The sequence below is a fragment of the Bufo bufo genome, chromosome 4 (assembly GCF_905171765.1).
Source record: "Bufo bufo chromosome 4, aBufBuf1.1, whole genome shotgun sequence".
In the NCBI taxonomy this organism is placed as follows: Eukaryota; Metazoa; Chordata; class Amphibia; order Anura; family Bufonidae; genus Bufo; species Bufo bufo.
The window spans coordinates 524,770,287-524,788,611 of record NC_053392.1 but is presented as its reverse complement, the minus strand read 5'-3'; the positions used below and the strand labels follow the sequence as shown (position 1 = coordinate 524,788,611).

General features: G+C 42.8%; 1 protein-coding gene across 1 annotated transcript in view; it reads left to right on the top strand.

Annotated features, from left to right (window-relative positions):
* XPO1 (exportin 1) overlaps positions 1-13,412 on the top strand; it is a 101,170-nt gene extending 87,758 nt beyond the window's left edge. The window contains exons 13-25 of the mRNA XM_040429734.1: positions 266-404; positions 1,322-1,503; positions 1,642-1,798; positions 1,896-2,059; positions 2,263-2,397; positions 3,021-3,204; positions 3,303-3,409; positions 8,293-8,487; positions 8,881-9,049; positions 9,978-10,112; positions 10,701-10,860; positions 11,623-11,719; positions 12,377-13,412. Of these exons, the coding sequence (XP_040285668.1) occupies positions 266-404; positions 1,322-1,503; positions 1,642-1,798; positions 1,896-2,059; positions 2,263-2,397; positions 3,021-3,204; positions 3,303-3,409; positions 8,293-8,487; positions 8,881-9,049; positions 9,978-10,112; positions 10,701-10,860; positions 11,623-11,719; positions 12,377-12,523 (1,971 nt within the window). The 3' untranslated portion in view covers positions 12,524-13,412. The remainder of the gene's footprint in view (positions 1-265; positions 405-1,321; positions 1,504-1,641; positions 1,799-1,895; positions 2,060-2,262; positions 2,398-3,020; positions 3,205-3,302; positions 3,410-8,292; positions 8,488-8,880; positions 9,050-9,977; positions 10,113-10,700; positions 10,861-11,622; positions 11,720-12,376) is intronic.
* Positions 13,413-18,325: the final 4,913 nt, after the last annotated feature.

The following is an 18,325-nucleotide window of genomic DNA, read 5'->3' as shown; positions in this document are numbered from 1 at the left end:
CCCTGCTTTAAGGTAATTAAATGTTTGCAGTGCAGCACGGATCATCACGCACCACCCTATCGGCTATTCCCCAGCCCCTAAAATGGAAGAAATTAGAAGATTGTTTCAGAAACATGCAGAAAATCCCCCAGACTAGTATACAGTGGGGACAAATGTATCTCCTGTTTTGCTTGCATTATTTATGTCTAGGTTTAGTGTCTTTTTGAAAGAAGGATTTAAGAGAAATATGTTAATTGCTAATTGTTTTCGTATATTCCCTATCTAGGTGCGTTTGTTGATGGTTAGTCGAATGGCTAAACCAGAGGAAGTTCTTGTTGTAGAGAATGATCAGGGTGAAGTTGTTCGAGAATTTATGAAGGACACAGATTCGATCAACCTGTATAAGAATATGAGGGAAACACTAGGTAAATTTATTCTAAATCTCAAGTTGTTCCATTCATGAACTATAGGTTCTCCCCCGCAAAAGAGAAAAAGCTGTGGCAATTATGGGGTATCACACACTGTGTGTAAATATATATATATATATATATATATATATATATATATATATATATATATATATATATATATATATATAAATAATTTTTTTTTTTTTTATAAACACAATAGCAAACGCCCAATTACAAATAGCATCAGCTGTTCAGCAGTAGCTCCGGCACCAGAACTACACAGCCTTGTTCACTGTGGATTGAGCTGTGTAGTTTTGGTGCCAGAGCTACTGCTGAACAGCTGATCAGCAGGGTGTTGTACCCCCATCAATAAAATATTGGCTGGTCTATCCTGTAGATAGCCCATCAATTTAAAAGTACTGAAAAGCCCTTTTAAAGGGGTTAGCCAAATTAGTCATACAAGCATACATGACTTTGTAATGTCCCATAGCTGTCATTGAAGCTCCCCGAATGTCCAGTTGTCGGCAGAATAAGCATCTTCTGTCCATGAGCTGGAGGATGTAATGTGAGTATGTTTACTTCACCGATACAGGAGCAGCTGAGGGCCTTCATTGTGACTGCTGGGGGACAGTACAAAGTCTTGTGTGCATGTATAGAGCATACGTAACTACAATGACTTATCTCAAAATGCCATAAACAATTTGGCCAAATCCTTTAATAGGATTTTTCAGTAGTTCTAAATTGATAGCTTATCGTCTTCTCAGGATAGGCCATCAATATCTGATTGGAGGGGTTCCAGCACCCTGTAGAACATGTTTTGCAGTAGCTCTGTCATCAGAACTTGGTTGTCATTTACTGTGCAGTTTTTTGCTTTAGCATTTGGATGAGTTGATTCTGCGATCCTGACCTTCAAAGAAATGTTTTCTTTTCAGTATACCTCACACATCTGGATTATGCAGATACTGAAAGAATTATGACTGAGAAACTGCACAATCAAGTTAATGGCTCCGAATGGTCATGGAAAAATCTGAACACTTTGTGTTGGGCCATTGGTTCAATTAGTGGAGCCATGCATGAAGAGGATGAGAAGCGGTTCCTTGTAACAGTTATAAAGGTATGTCTTGCTGTATTAGGTTTGTGGCGGTCCATCAATTTTGTAAACCAAACCTAACATTTTCTGACTTGTCACAGGTTTTTGTCTGTGCAGTTACCTGCAAAGATTTTTTTTTTCTTTTTTTTTTTTAATCTGTAGGATCTCCTTGGTCTCTGTGAGCAAAAGCGTGGAAAAGACAATAAAGCCATAATTGCATCAAACATAATGTACATTGTTGGCCAGTATCCCAGGTTTTTAAGAGCCCACTGGAAATTTCTGAAGACAGTTGTGAACAAACTATTTGAGTTTATGCATGGTATGGGATATATTTTAACCTGATCTAGCACCATATGAGACGTTAAGCAAATGTTGCTTGTACTAATTGGGTACACTTTTTTTTTTTTTTTTTTCAGAGACCCACGATGGTGTGCAGGATATGGCATGTGATACCTTTATCAAGATCGCTCAAAAATGTCGTAGACATTTTGTTCAAGTGCAAGTTGGAGAAGTGATGCCTTTCATAGATGAAATTTTAAATAATATTAATACTATAATATGTGACCTTCAGCCGCAACAGGTAAGGTAATGTTTATGGTAATGTTAGTTAATGTTTATTCTCTACATCAGCTGTCTGAAGAGAAGAGTCAGCTCCCAGCTTATCTGATATTGATGACTTATCCTGAGAGTAGATCATCAATATAAAACAAAAAAACTAACAACCCCATTTAAGTAATTTCCATTTCTTACATTTTATTATATATTATTTTTTATTTTTTTTAGGTTCACACATTTTATGAAGCAGTTGGATATATGATTGGTGCTCAGACAGATCAACCTGTGCAAGAACATTTGATAGAGAAATATATGTTGCTTCCAAATCAAGTATGGGATAGTATTATTCAACAAGCCACTAAGGTGGGTAATGTACAAATTAAGAATTTTGCTTCAAAGTTATTAACATTTGGAAAGTAATCTAAAGAGAATTGCAATGATATTCTTAAAGGGAATCATTTCATACCTTTAACTAAAACCATCATCCTCTTCGCTTGTCTGCATATTCTAATGCTGTTTCTCATCTCTATATGTGCTGCCAATTCATAGAAAAAAGCCCCTATGTTTAACATATTAGCCCCATTGGTGTTACAAAGTCTCATGGCAATGCATTCGGCGCATGCACTTCCATGAGACTTCATGGCCAGGTGTGGGTACATTCACACTGCCTGGTCCTGTCAGTCAAAGCTGTTGGAGCCTCTGACTGCAATGGCAACGTATAAAGATGGGACGTAGAGCATTAGCATGTGCTGGGAAGTGCATGTCTATCTAAACGTTTTCTTATATACTTAGAAAATCAGACTTTTTTTTAATTTTATTATTATGGCCTATGCCAAAGCTCTAAGTGTCACTCCTCAGAATTTGATCAGGTGCAGTGTTGTCATGAAGTTCTTTGTGTGGGTCTATTTTTGATTCATGGGCAAATAAAGTTGAATTCTAGAATCTGCAGCTATTTATTTTTTATTTTTTGTTCTTCCCTTTTATAGAATGTTGATATCTTGAAAGATCCAGAAACGGTGAAACAACTCGGCAGTATCCTAAAAACAAATGTTAGGGCATGTAAAGCGGTTGGTCACCCTTTTGTTATTCAGCTTGGAAGGATTTACTTGGATATGTTAAATGTGTACAAGTGCCTAAGTGAAAATATTTCTGCAGCTATTCAAGCAAATGGTAAGCTTTACAAATTTTCAGTCTGTGTTTTGGAGTGTATCGCCCATTACACATGGAAGTCATAATTGTAACTTTTTTTTTTTCCTCCATCTTTAAAGGTGAAATGGTCACAAAGCAACCTCTGATACGAAGTATGAGAACAGTAAAAAAGGAAACTTTAAAACTGATTTCCGGCTGGGTGAGCAGGTCTAATGACCCCCAAATGGTAAGTATATCTATTTTTACTTGTAGTGTTTATACAGCCTAAACAGTTTGCTGTAACCGCTCAGCATAATAATGCTATCCAGTCTACATGCATCTTGTGATAAAGCAGAAAGAGCTGGGCCAACTGATAGTTTTGTGAGAAAAGATTCAGTAAGAATTATTGACTCGCGAACACCCATACAGGGAATGTTGTCCATACATGACTCCTAAGCATGGAAAGAGCTTGGATTTCAATCAGTACGTTACATACAATTTATATGCAACTTTCTCGTTAATGGCATTGGGGGACACAGTACCATGAGTATATGCCCAGCTACCACTAGGAGGTACTAGATAACTAAAAAGGTAGTCTCCGCCCAGGTTTGCTATACCCTCTCCACAGCACTAGGCTGTGTAGTTTTAGTCTAGTGTCCGTAGGAGGCAGACATGACCTGCTCTTTTTTCGCAGGTCTTGTTGCACTTTATTTTTTATTTTTTTCCTTTCTTCTGCAGGTCTCAACCTGCTGCAGGATGGGGCTTCATCGTGGCTTGCCACTTTAGTTGCACCCCCTGCGGGCGCGTACTCAGGTACCTCACCGGTCACCCAGTCCCCAGTGGCATGCCGGCATTCCCACGGTCCCCGTGTGGAGTCTGCCGATGGGTGACCCTGCGGCGGCTGAAGACATCGGACGGTGACTATTTCCCCTGCGTTCCTGTCCCAGAGTTACTGGGGGTCCCGGGTGAGGTCCCCTGTCGTGACCAGGGGGTGGGATCCACCTTTTTGAGGAGTCCGGGGTGCTATTCCGCTGCCTTTAACTCCTTCTCCCCCAGGCTGGGAGGAATTTATCCCTAAGGGGGAGGGGGGGGGCACCCCCAGGCTCCTTTTCTCTTCTCCCTGGCCATTCCGCTTCCCTTGCGGCCTCCTATCTACTTTTAGTCCCCGGCTTTTGCCGGGACTCGGCCGCGTTTTTCTCCGGCCCCTTTTTCCTCAATTTAGTCAGAGCCGCTCCTTTCCAGGCGTCTCTACCCATTCTTCTCCCGGGGGCCCCCCGCGGTCTGCCGCTGACAGCATTGCAATCGCGGCCACCTCATAAATCGAGGCCCCGGCTTTTGAGCCTGCTAGGCCGCGCTCGTCCTGCCCCCTCTTGGTTTCCCGGGCTTCTTCCATAACCCCTCCCGGGCCATCTTCTACATCCTATCATGGATAAGCGTGGGCCTTTAGCCTGGGGAGCGGATCCTTCTCTCTCTTGGGAGAAGAAGCCTCCATCTTGCCGGCATCTCACCTGCAGCTGCTTTAGCACCTCTTCGGGACACAGCACCTGGGGTCTGGTAGGACAGCCTCTGGCTGGCTTTTTTTTTTTTTTTTTTTCCTTTTTTCCAGTCTCCCCCTCAAGCCCTCTGCCTTACCCCTGGGGTAGCCATTGCACCTCTTTGGTTCTAGTGCGCACCACACAGGCATCGCTCCCCTCTGACGTGGAGTTCCTGTGCCATCTCCAGATGCTGTGCACTTTACACCTGTCTGGTTTTAAGTCTGCACTACACAGCCGTATTTCTCCCTTATTATGTAGAGTACCTGTACAGCCTCCATATAATGTAGCATTTCCAAATGCTGTAGCTCTGTTCCACTATCATTATAATGAGCACCATGCAGCCACAATACTCCATTATAGGCGGAGTATTTGCAGTATCTCCAGGAGCTATGCCCTATTGGTACAATCTGTGCACCCCCCTTTAATCTCCTGATGCTGTATTCCTCACATTATTTTCTGCTTCTAGCATACATGACATACCTGGTATCCATATGTCTCCGCCCTTCCTGGGCAGAGTAGAGTTGCTTTGTTAGTTTCAGTATATTGCTGGCCTGTTGAGATCTGACACCAGGTGCAGTTCCTCCTGAGCCAGGCCAGTCTAGTCTTCTTTGCCTCTGTTCTAGGAATGATTTTTTACTTCATTACCTGACGCACTATTTAACAAGACTTCCCAGTCCTGTTATGCACCAGAAAACTGCTCCCCCCTCCGTGGGCAGGTTGTAAAGTACTACTGCATGCTGCACAGCCGCGTTACCCCATTTCATGATGGAGTACTTGCGTTATTACTGCTCCTCTGCTTTCTTTTCAGATAGTTACATGGCACAGTCCTGGCAGAGTACAGGGATCACCACTGGAAGTTCTATCCTGCAACCGTACGCAGCATTGTGAGCACCAGCTGCTACTGCAGTTTTGGGTCATCGCTGAATGTCCTTACACCATACCGAATCCTTCTGGGTGGTCAATGACAAGCGTCTTCGCTGAATGTCCTCTCTGATATGGCTGTGACAGCACTAGTGAGTGCCACACACCTGCCGGTGGGTGGCCTTTTCCACTGCTTGCTCTGGTATCGCCCTGTACCTCTTCCATGGTCTGGATGTTCTTGGTACTCCCTTATGTTCTCTGATTAGTTGTGCTTCATGACAGAAGGGCTGTTCGCTTGGGCCTGGCCGTTGTCTGCACCTGTCAGTTCCTTCCCTGGGGGTTTCAATGTGCGCTGCTGGTTTCTACATGTCAGTGTAGTCTCTCCCGGCTTCCCCTGCCGACTTCTGCATCCTTTCTGACATTTGGATGTTTGGAGATTCTTTTACCAAATCCAGACTGCTGTACTTGCCCCTTCTGGGACAGTGTTATACAGTTTGCTGGTCACTACACTTGGGATGGTTGGTCACCCATGGCCGATGTTGTTTGCTTGATTTTCTGTCTATTATTGTCCTTAGGTGGTCTGGTTCTTTGGACCCTCCTTGAGCCCCTGTCCAGGTAATCCTGCTTGGAGTCCCTGACCCCCACTCTTTCTTAGACCATCCAGCTGGCCGCTCCCTTCTGGGGAAGCTACCCATGGCATTTTGACCGCACAGGCTCTGTATGACTGCTGCTTCTTTGGGCCCGGTTTGGTCCTTTTCCCTCCTGGGTCCTCATTGTTGCCTTCTTGAGGCTTTCCCCCGTTTGGAGAACTGTTCCTCCTTAGGCTGTTTGGAGTCCTTCTACTCCAATATCTCTGACCAGTGGGTCTCCGCTTGTATTACCAGGGCCTGTGACTGGTTCCTTTTTTTTCTCTGAGACTTTGTGGCCAGGGATATCTCTGGTCTTACATTTCACAGCTTGTTCCTCGCCTCCTCTGTATGGGAAGCAGGTCTTTCCGTTCCCTTCTCCTGACATACGGGGTCCAGGTAAATGCACATATTCCGCCTAAGGAAGGAGAGGAATGTGATGGGGCTTACCGAAACCAGTGGTAGGGTAACTACTTAGCCATTGTAAGGGATGAGCCTCACCGTGGGAGAACCACCTCGTGATCATGGCATCTCAACTGCTAGGGCTAAGTATAGGGCTGTGAGAACCAGGCCCAGAGAACCGGAAGCTCGAATGGGTTAAGAATTGTTAAAATTACATACGGTCCCAATCCCCTACAGTCTATAAAGAGTGACTAATCAGCCTTCTCCTTGCAGAGCTGTGAGGGTGGTGCCTCGGACATGAGGCTGCAATGTATTTACACAATGCGCCAGCTCAGAGGGGGTTAAGCTGAGTGTTGGAGCGGAGCTCAGAGGGCTGCTGGTCTTGCGCCCAGAAAGCACAGGACCCGCCCCCTTTAACCCTCCGGAAGATCCAGCCTAGTAGGCCGCAGGGCCTCGCGTACAGGCGGGGCTGACCGGAAGAGCCTCAGGGAGGGAGCAGAGTGCCAAACAGGAAGCTGGGAACGGCAAAATGATGCCCAGCAGAGAAAGGCAGCTGGCGCCTGCTGGGAACGCACTGTTTGCAGGGCCTGGTGGAAGGCGAGGGGGCTGGGGACCGGAGGATAGAGCGATTTTACTCAATCTGTAGAATGTCTGCCTCCGTGAATATGCTGGAGGCCCACTCTGTTCTGTCCCCAGAGGGGGACACAGTTGTTCCAAGGAGGAATTTTTTTTAAAGAGAACTGCAGACCTGCAAGCAAAGCAGGGAGGTCTGCTCGAACACTAAGCTAAAAACAGTTTTAGCTTAGTCCCTGTAGGGAGGGTATAGCTTGAAGGGAGGAGCTCACACTTTTGTGCTTAGTGTCGCCTCCTAGTGGCAGCAGCTATACCCATGGTCTAGCCTGTTCCCCCAATGATGCGGATGAGAAAATGCTTCTGTTAGCATAATACAACTGCATGCATTCGTCATGAATGGATCTGGTTGTATTATGTCTTCTATAGCCATGACGGATCAATCTTGAACACCATTGAAAGTCAATGAGGGATAGATCCATTTTCTATGGTCAGAGAAAACGGATCCGTCCCCATTGACTTACATAGTGTGTCAGGACGGATCCATTTTGCTCTGCACCACATCGTGGACAGAAAAACGCTGCTTGTAGCGTTATTCTGTATGTGACGGGGACGCAACCGAACGGAATGCATTTTGGTGCATTTCGTTCAGTTTTGTCCCCATTGACAATGAATGGGGACAAAAATGAAGTGTTTGCTTTCGCTATTGAGATCCTATGACTGATCTCAATAGCGGAATTGAAAACGCTAGTGTGAAAGTAGCCTTAGACACCTCTTGGGCATCCATCAGCGGCAGAAAGGAACACATTTTCACGCAAAATAGGCCTTGTGCACAAAAAATTGGGAACTTTTTGGCGCCAAGTTTATCATTCCATGTATTTATTCTTAATACAATATGGTGCAGTTTATTGCATTTTGCCATTTGCTACATTTTTCCTGTGAGAGAATTGATAAAACTGTAACCATAATAATGTAGATTCATCCTGCTGGATCCACCACTGGATGTATAGTGTCCATCTCGTGTAGTTGAAGAAAGCAAATGCTTAATATTAATTATTATAATGAGTGTTTATTTTAGTGTGCCAGACACTAATTGTATTGGTCTGAAGTGTGTTAATTTTTATTTATGTGCTCAGGTTGCTGAAAATTTTGTCCCCCCTTTGCTGGATGCTGTTCTTATTGACTACCAGAGAAATGTTCCTGCTGCCAGGGAGCCTGAAGTACTTAGCACAATGGCCACTATTGTAAACAAACTTGGAGGCCATATTACAGCTGAAATACCTCAAATATTTGATGCTGTGTTTGAATGCACATTAAATATGATAAACAAGGTATGTGGAAAGATTTCTTTGTTGCCGTTTAGAGTTTGCAACATTCTAGTTTATTTTTTATTTTTTTCTCCCATACTTCGTTTGCTGGGATTTTGATGTTATCTCGGTGGTGGTCCAACTCCTCACACAGCCACCAATCAGCTGATTGAAGGGGCCTTCCTGGTTTTACATGGCACAGCTCTGTAGACTTTCAAGTGGCTGTGTCAGCTACTGAAGCTCATAGGAGCTGAATTCCATTCAGATGAACAGGGCTATACTGTAATATCGGGGTGGGCAACTACAATATTGTCAGATCTGTACATGGTAAACATTGAAGAAGAATGCAGTGTAAATGTCAAAGAACTGTCAGTATTGAAAAATTCACTCCCGTTATCTGTTTTATATTTTATCCAGGACTTTGAGGAATATCCAGATCACAGGACAAACTTTTTTCTGCTCTTGCAAGCTGTAAATTCTCACTGTTTCCCTGCTTTTTTGGCTATTCCGCCAGCACAGTTTAAACTGGTTTTGGACTCCATAATTTGGGCATTTAAACACACAATGAGGAATGTTGCAGACACAGGTATTTGAAGATCAAAAGAAATCTGTTATGTTATTAAAGGGGTTGGCTGCTTTCTGATAAGAAAAAGGGGGTCAGTCAGCACATCCCAATGCGCAGGTGCACGTTGGCATGGCTAGAAACAAAGAAAAAAACACAATGCAACAGCACTCTGCAAACACAAAGTACAGTAATGCCATAGTTATAGAAAATTCTACAACTATAGTATTACTGTACTTTGTGTTTGCAGAGTGCTGTTGCTTTCTGATAAAGCCCCTTTGACGCTCATCTTCTCTGCTGACACTTAGTGGCAAATTCTCGTGTCTGCGCAATCACTGAATGCTTTCTGGGCCCCCACAGTACAGTGGTCCCTCAAGATACAATATTGATTGGTTCCAGGATGACTATTGTTTGTTGAAACCATTGTAACTTTAGTAAAAGATTCCAAAGCCCCAAAATGTCACCCAAGATGAGATGATGAAGATTTAAGAAAAAATAGCAGACAACTAAGACAGATAAAACAAGTCCTTACATATCAGTCAGGAATAGCTAAAAACTAGCAACTAATAGTTATTTTACCAGAGAAGTGGCCTTGGCTAGTTGGATCGGAGTCTGAGACATTGTATGTTGAGTGTAGTTTCAACTTACGATGGGCCAGAAAATAACTTTTTATGTTGAAAATATTGTATCCTGAGGCCATTGTATCTTGAGGAATCACTACAGGGCACAGCCGCTGGCATCCACCTTTTACCCAAAGGCACAATGGGCATTGTGGTTCTGGAACCAAGCAGCTGTGGTAAGAAATAAAGTTAGGGTCTTCTACATCTGCACACACCAATCTAGGCCTTTTTTTTAAGTCAGAAAGTGGACAACAACTTTAAGAATTAGTTTTGGTTATTAGATAAAAATCTGTATGGTGCATTTTACTGACTTGATCCACTGTCATTTTCAGGATTACAGATCCTATATACTTTACTGCAAAATGTTGCTCAGGAGGAGGCTGCTGCACAGAGTTTCTATCAAACATACTTCTGTGATATATTACAGCACATCTTTTCTGTTGTGACCGATACCTCTCATACAGCTGGTAAGTATTTCTATACATTGCCACTTATTTATCTTTAGATGGTCTAATTGGGGTAACTGTCTTTCCATAAAAATTTTGACCATTCATAGTGACATGTCATGAGATTTAATTAGTAAGACCCACACGATCCCTGCAACAGTGGGATAGAGGTGCTTAGCTTAGTGTGCTACTGTCCTCTTGAGTCCATGCAGAGTAATTTACAGGTTGATGGAAAGTCATGTGTCCTTATGCCACTGTGCTTGACTTAAAGGAGAGCTAATCAGAGCAGAATGGGTACAGTGCTCAGCCAAATGCTTCTGACCATTTATTTCATTCATTGCTGTGGGTTCAACACATTTAGACTGCCACTGTAAAAAACATCTACCATATCCTTATGACGTTTCATAAATTGATAAAATGACAAGATATACAAATAGTAGTTCAGATTACCAGCAAATATGCTGGGATTCAGCCGGACAAAATCCTCTGCACGCAACAGTTTTTGTCCGGCTGATTCCCAGCATCCTCTACCAGATTGCTGTCCTGCGCATGAGAAAGTAGCCTAAACAGATCGCTAACATTAAACAAAATTGGTTATTTTTTTCATAGGTTTAACAATGCATGCTTCAATTCTGGCGTACATGTTTAACTTGGTAGAGGAAGGAAAGATAAATGCAGCATTAAATCCTGCAAATCCACCAAATAACCAACTATTTATTCAGGAATATGTGGCAAATCTTCTAAAATCTGCATTTCCTCATCTACAAGAGTAAGTGATTAACTTAAAAATCATATTTCAAATGTTTTCATTTTAGGTATTTATCAGAACTAATAGATATAAGGGTTAGGGCCCTGGGGCAGAACTGAAGCCGCTGTGATGTGAAAATTGCAGTTTAAGTTGATAACCCTTTCCCGACCTCTGCCATTTAATGTACAGCGGAAATTGGGTTTTTAAACATTTTGCCTGCTCAGGAGCTGAGCGATCTAAGTTTCTGCTGTTTTAAACAGCAGACATCTGGAGCTGATGTGTCTGATCGCTGATAACACTGATCACTAAGAAATTTTACCCTCCGATCCAGTGGACGGTCGTGACCATGGCATCTGAGAGGCTTTTTCCCCGAGAATGCTGAACGGGTCACCCGTGCAAAGATTAGGTTGCTGATGGTTGGAAGGCTTGAGGCTACCACAGCAATAGTTCTTGTGGAACCCTGCCTTTGGCAGGACTCTATATAGGAACATAATGAAACTTCCATAGGCTGCAATGGTAACGCTTTGCAGTCTATGGGACAAGCGATCATTTACCTCTATGAAATACTAGGACTGTAACAGGGAGTGGTTGTAAATACCTGCTTAGCTAATCACTGGCTGTAGTGTTTATTTTTTATTTATTTTTTTGTTTGTTTTTTAATGTCTCCCCTCTCCAGAGAACCCCTTTAAGGAACTCAAAGCCTAGAAATTAATTATAAAAGGGGCAGGTCTTAGTATTACTATAGTGTAACATAATGAATTATTTTATTTTTGTCCTCTTTAGTGCACAAGTTAAACTTTTTGTGACTGGCCTCTTCAGCTTAAATCAGGATATTCCCGCATTTAAAGAACACCTTAGGGACTTTCTTGTACAGATTAAGGTAAGAATTCTACATTTAATGATTCTGGCATGTTTTTGTGTGGACTGCATTTGAAATTCGGTGTCATTTTTTCTTGTCATCTTAAATTATATATTGTAGCTTGTTCAGTAATGTAAAATTTGGGTTGCTTGACCGCTTATTTTCTGCTTTTTCAATAAGTATCCTATGTTTTATATTGTTAAGAGTTGAATATAATTTCCTATTTTGAAATTCGTTAACACTTCGTTTGGTGGTAAAAGGTGAGTTGCATTATAGGTAAAAGGTGAGTTGCGTTATGGATTCCGTTACCACGGACCATAACTCAATTCTGTGACTGAATGCATAACTGAATGCCTTTTAGAGGCATTTAGTTATTAATTCCGTCTTAATAGAAGTCTATGGGCTGCAAAACGGATCTGCCGGAAACTGGACAGGATCCGTTTTGCAGCCAATAGACTTCTATTATGATGGAATGCCTCTAAAGGCATTCCATCATAGAATTGCGTTATGGTCTGTGGTAACGGAATCCATAACGCAATTCACCTTTTACCACCAAACGAAGTGTGAATTAATTTCATGAACGGAAATTCGCTCATCTCTAAATATGTTTTATCCCGATACATCCATATTTACAACCTGTTTTTTATTTTATTTTTTTCTTCTCTGATCTCTCTCCAGGAGTATGCTGGAGAAGATACTTCAGACCTGTTTCTGGAAGAAAGGGAAACTGCCCTTCGGCAAGCCCAGGAAGAGAAACACAGAATACAGATGTCAGTTCCTGGCATACTTAACCCACATGAGATTCCTGAAGAAATGTGTGATTAGTTTTTAGAAGCCAAGTTATGCCGTTACTGTCCCTCCTCCCACTGAACATTTGGTTTTGTTCAGGATAACATCACTTTGATTCTTGTTGACCAAAATGATGCCAATTTGTAAATTATGTCACCTAGTGGCCCTTTTTCTTATGTGTTTTTTGTATAACAGATTTTCTGTGAATTTATCCTTCCATTGTTTAAAGCTTTGGTCATCTTTAGGTTTGCATGACATAAAGAATTACGTTTTTTTTTTTTATATATATATAAAAAAAATTCTCCCCGTTTTGTGGCTGTGGGGTTAAGGGCGGTCAAATTTATTTAATTTAAGTTTATTGCTGCAAAATAGTTTCCTTCACCCCTATAGAAGATCCATATTTTTGATTGAGTTTTCTCTGGTGGGTACTGCAGCATAGAAGAAATGTCATTGAAATAAAAAACGGCTTTAGGAGACAAGTAGGGGATTGCTGCATTCTCTGAAGTAGTGACAGAATTATTTTGAGTTGAAGTGGGTTGGATTAAATACATCAAGTTGAATAGACTTTTGCAGCAAGATCATGTGCATATCATCCCATTGTAAAGCAACTATGGAAAGTATGGGAACACAGTACAGTTAGTTATTTTTACACATTTTTTTTGTTTTTGTGTGTGCTGTCGCTTTGTCGACAACAGCTTTTTGTTTTCCTCAATGAGGAGTGTTGCTCATTTGTGAGCCTTCATTAACGAAAAGTGAAATGGTTAAAAAAAAAATATTTATCCTGTTAGAATAGGCTTGCATCTTTTTAACAACTCATAAAACTCTGGCTTTTGAGATGACTTGTACTAATTTACATTGTTTACCATGCTGTAGTGCTTTAAGAACACTACTACTTAAAAAGCAAAATAAACTTGGTTTACATTTATTTCTCTGGCCTCGAATAGGTCTTTTAAAGGCGACTGAGAAATACTTGGCGTTCACTAGAGAGTGCAACTTTGTTGTAATTAGATCTGTTTCTTGACATTATACAACATATATGTAGCACCTGTTCTTAATATATAATCTAGAACTGCAACACCGTTTGTCAGCAGATTTGTACCTGAAGCTGGCTGACCTGTTACATGTGCGCTTGGCAGCTGAAGGCATCTGTGTTGGTCCCATGTTCATATGCGTCTGCATTGCTGCTAAAAATTATGTTATAATATATGCAAATTAACTTCTAGGGCAACAGGGGTGTTGCCATTCCACCTAGACTAGAGACTTTGCTTTCTACAACTGCTGCGCCCTCTGCACTTCTATTGACAGGGCCAGGCAGTGAAAATATCATTGTGCCTGGTCCTGTCAATAAAAGTGCAGCAGTTGCAGAGAGATCAAAGCCTTAGGCTACTTTCACACTAGCGTTCGGGGCTCCGCTTGTGAGTTCCGTTTGAAGGGTCTCACAAGCGGTCCCGAACGGATCCGTCCAGCCCTAATGCATTCTGAGTGGATGCGGATCCGCTCAGAATGCATCAGTCTGGCAGCGTTCAGCCTCCGCTCCGCTCAGCAGGCGGACACCTGAACGCTGCTTACAGCGTTCGGGTGTCTGCCTGGCCGTGCGGAGGCAAACGGATCCGTCCAGACTTGCAATGTAAGTCAATGGGGACGGATCCGTTTGAAGATGACACTATATGGCTCAATTTTTTAACGGATCCGTCCCCCATTGACTTTCAATGTAAAGTCAAAACGGATCTGTTTGCATTATCATGAACAAAAAAAAAATATATATATATATATATTTATTTATTTATTTATTTATTTTTTGTTCATGGTAATGCAAACGGATCCGTTCTGAACGGATCTAAGCGTTTGCATTATAGGTGCGGATCCGTCTGTGCAGACACCAGACGGATCCGCACCTAACGCAGGTGTGAAAGTAGCCTTAGGTGTAGAGGCTCATTTGCATTTATTAAAGCATTATTTTTATCAGCAATATGGGCACATATGAACATGGGACCAACACAGATGCCTTCAACTGCCATGGCCATATGCAACAGGTCATCCAGTTTCAGGGGTACAAATCTGCTGACAGAAGCCCTTTAACTTCACAAGACTACAAATGAGAGACTGAACAGATCTGGAAATCCCCTTGATTAAAAAAATGTAGCATATGAGCAGATTTTCTCAATATTTACGCCTCATGCACACGATCATATTTTTCATCTAAGTTCTGGATGCTTTTTTTTGCAGATAGCGCCACTTACCTTTTCACTTCTATGGGGCCATGCACACATCTGTATTCTTTTGGGTTCCATTTGACCGTTCTACAAATTATAGAGCACATCCTTTTCTAATTAGTATAGTAATTCCATGTTTTGGTTTAGTTTTTTTGTGGACGGTATGAGGAACCATTCATTTCAATGGGTCTGCAAAAAAAAAAAACAGAAAACAGAAGTTACTGTGTGCATTCCGTTTCCATATGTTTGTATTTCCGTTCCGCAAAGAAATAGAACATGTCCTATTATTGACTGCATAACGGACAAGGATAGTACTGTTCTATTAGGGCCCAGCTCTTCCGTTCCGCAAAATACGGAATGCACATGGACGTCATCCTTATTTTTTGCGGACTGCAAAATACCTAAATTCGTGTGCATGAGCCCTTAGGCAGCGATAATACCACAAGAGAGTTGGGGTGATAACTAGGAAATGCCTGATTACACATTTTAGTTTTAAAAGAAATGGACAGATCAACCGTATATACATAAGCAAGGAAAAGTGTGTTTTCTATACCAGGATCTAGCACAATGGGTCTTATTTATACAGGCTTAAAGGGGTTCTCCGGGAATAAAGACTTTACCTAATTCCCGCAGCCTGCCTCTGTAAATAGAAGATTCATACTTGCCTGTTCCCCGCCATTCCGGTCCTCTGCGTTGATGTCCGTATGTCAAAGTTCTGGTCCCAGGACTGTTTGGATCTGGAGCTTCATGGGTATGGTCACATGCTCTGCAGCAGCCAATAACTGGTTTCAGCAGTTGTCAATTGTGGCCATTCCACCACTGAATTTTCCCCTCCCCCACGACAGCACCACTGAGAGATGGCTCCGCCTCCAAGGACAGGAAACCTGTAGCATAAAAAAGGTGGAGCCACTCTCCCACCTCAGTGAGGTTTCCTGTCCCTGGAGCAGGAGACTTGTAGTTTTTATTTCTAGGAGGCCCATGGCTTGGAAGTCCTAGGAAAGCCTAGAGAGTTATGGGTCTTACCAGCCTGAGACCGGGTGCCGGGTCTGTTTAGGGACGATGGAGGTCGGTCCGGGGCCGATTCTTCATTACAGAGGCTGAGGACACCGGTCCCTCAAAGGAGTGAGACCGCGTGGGGCCGCACGAGCGGCTCGCATGGAACACGCCAGAGGGCGATAGTTCCGGGTGCGCACGTGTGTGCTGCAGACTGCCGACGCAGGAGCAGTGGAACGCACCGGAGCAGGAACCGGAAGTCGCGGAATGACGTCACAGAGGTGAGACGTGCGTTCCAGATACAAGTTCCGGTCAGGTGACCGGAAATAAAAGGGGAGACCAGGCGGTGCAGCGTTCTCAGTGTTGGCAGGCACTATTGAACCTGCAGAGATTTCTCCTAACGCTGGGCTGCTAGTCATTTTTCCTTTCAGAAAGTACTCTGCATCCGGACCAGGTTGGTGACTTCTGGCACAAGAAAGCTCCCAGGGAACATGTGGTACTCTCCAAGGAGAGGTGCTGTTCCCTGCTTCATATTTATCCTAAAAACCTCTATGCCTCTAGGTATATTATGGAGGAGGACAAGAGGTCAGAAGAAGTGGACGCGGAAAAGCAGATGCCGGTATAGGATCTTCTGAGAGGGTAAGAGGCAACGGTTGATATAAATACTGATGGTGTTCTTTGTATCTGCTGTCATTTCTTAGGTACCACCTAAAAAGGTCGCATCAAAGAGAAAGAATAAGGAATGCGCACTATGTAGATGCCCCTTGTCCTCATCTTATTCTAAAAAATTATGCCAGGAATGTATTGACAGAACACTGGCAGAAGAGTCCCCGAATTTTATGAAGGGTATTAGAGCACTCATTAGATCGGAGGTTAAGGAGTCCCTTAAAACATCAAAAAAGCCTAAAAAAGCAGCGGAAAGAGTAGATTCAGAGGTGGAGTCAGTAGATGATAGTGAGGAGGATAGGGATGAAGAGTCTGAAGATTCATCCTTATCAGAAGACGAGAAAGAGAAAAAATTTCTGTTTCCAGTAACGGATACAGAAAAACTTCTGAAGACCATTAGAGCTACTTTGGAATTGGAAGACGTCAGAGAGGACATATCCATGGCCGATACAGTTTTTGAGGGACTACGGGAAAAGAAAAAGAGATGTTTTCCCTTACATAAAAGCATATCAGCCCTAATAGATAAGGAATGGAAAAAACCTGACAGAAAGGCGTTCATAAGTAAAAATTTTAAAAGAAAATACCCTTTTGAGGAAGAGGCCACTACGTCCTGGGACAAGGCGCCCAAATTAGATGTGGCAATATCCAAGGTGTCTAGAAGATCTTCCCTACCATTCGAAGATATGGGGTTTTTGAAGGATCCATTAGATAAAAAAATAGACTCTTGCCTTAGAAATACATGGGAGGCATCTACGGCTTCCTTCAGGCCCAACATAGCCGCTTCGGTCACAGCTAGGTCATTAGCCATCTGGCTTGAAAGACTAGAAGGACAGCTAAGGGACAAGTGTCCTAGGGAACAAATTCTAGCCTCTTTACCCACCTTACAGAAGGCGGCAGATTTTTTATCCGACGCCTCGGTTGAGGCGGTTCGTTTATCAGCCAGGTCTGCTTCCATCTCTAATTCAGGCCGTAGAGCTTTATGGCTGAAGAACTGGAGGGGAGGAGACATGGCTTCTAAGCAGCGCTTATGTGGTATTCCCTGTCAGGGTCAATTCCTGTTTGGCCCAGAGCTGGATGCTCTCCTAGAGAAAGCAGCGGATAGGAAAAAGAGGATGCCACAGGAATCCTCTTTTTCACAGTTTAGACCCTACAGGCGTCCCTTTCGGAATGCATCAAGATTTCAGGGAAGAGGACAGTCAGGAGACAGGGATCAGTTCACCAGACCCAGGGGGTCAGGAGGTAGGGGCTTTATGTTCGGGAACTCCTCCTCCCAGAAGGATAAGATGTCCAAAAAATGACGCCAGACTACAGGTAGGGGGGAGATTAAGATTCTTCCTTCCTGCCTGGAAGGATATAGCAGGTATTTGGGTCACAAATATTATGAAGGAAGGTTTAAGACTGCAATTCAAGAGACATTACCCACAAAGATTTGTGGTCACCAGGGAATCCAAAAGATTGACAGAAGAGGTAGATCAATTAATAGTCAAAAAGGTGTTGATACCAGTACCAGAAATGGAGTGGGGGAGAGGTTTTTACTCGACTCTGTTTTTGGTGAAAAAACCGGACGGTTCATTTCGGACTATAATAAATTTAAGACAATTAAACAGATCCCTAGTCATAAAAAAATTCAAAATGGAGACCATAAAATCGGCAATTCATTTAGTCTTCCAAGGGTGTTTCATGGCAGTGTTAGACCTAAAAGATGCATATCTGCATATTCCGGTGCATCCTTTCTTTCAGAAATTCCTGAGGGTGGCGGTAGTCAGGAACGGCAAGACCAGACATCTACAGTTCCAGGCTATGCCTTTCGGACTATCAAGCGCACCAAGAACCTTCACCAAGGTAATGGCAGAAGTGGCCTCATTTATCCGCAAGGAGGATATTCTTTTCCTGCCGTATCTAGACGACTTTTTAATAATAGCAGGATCACGAGAGAAGTGTCAGAAATCTGTCTGGAGAGTGATTC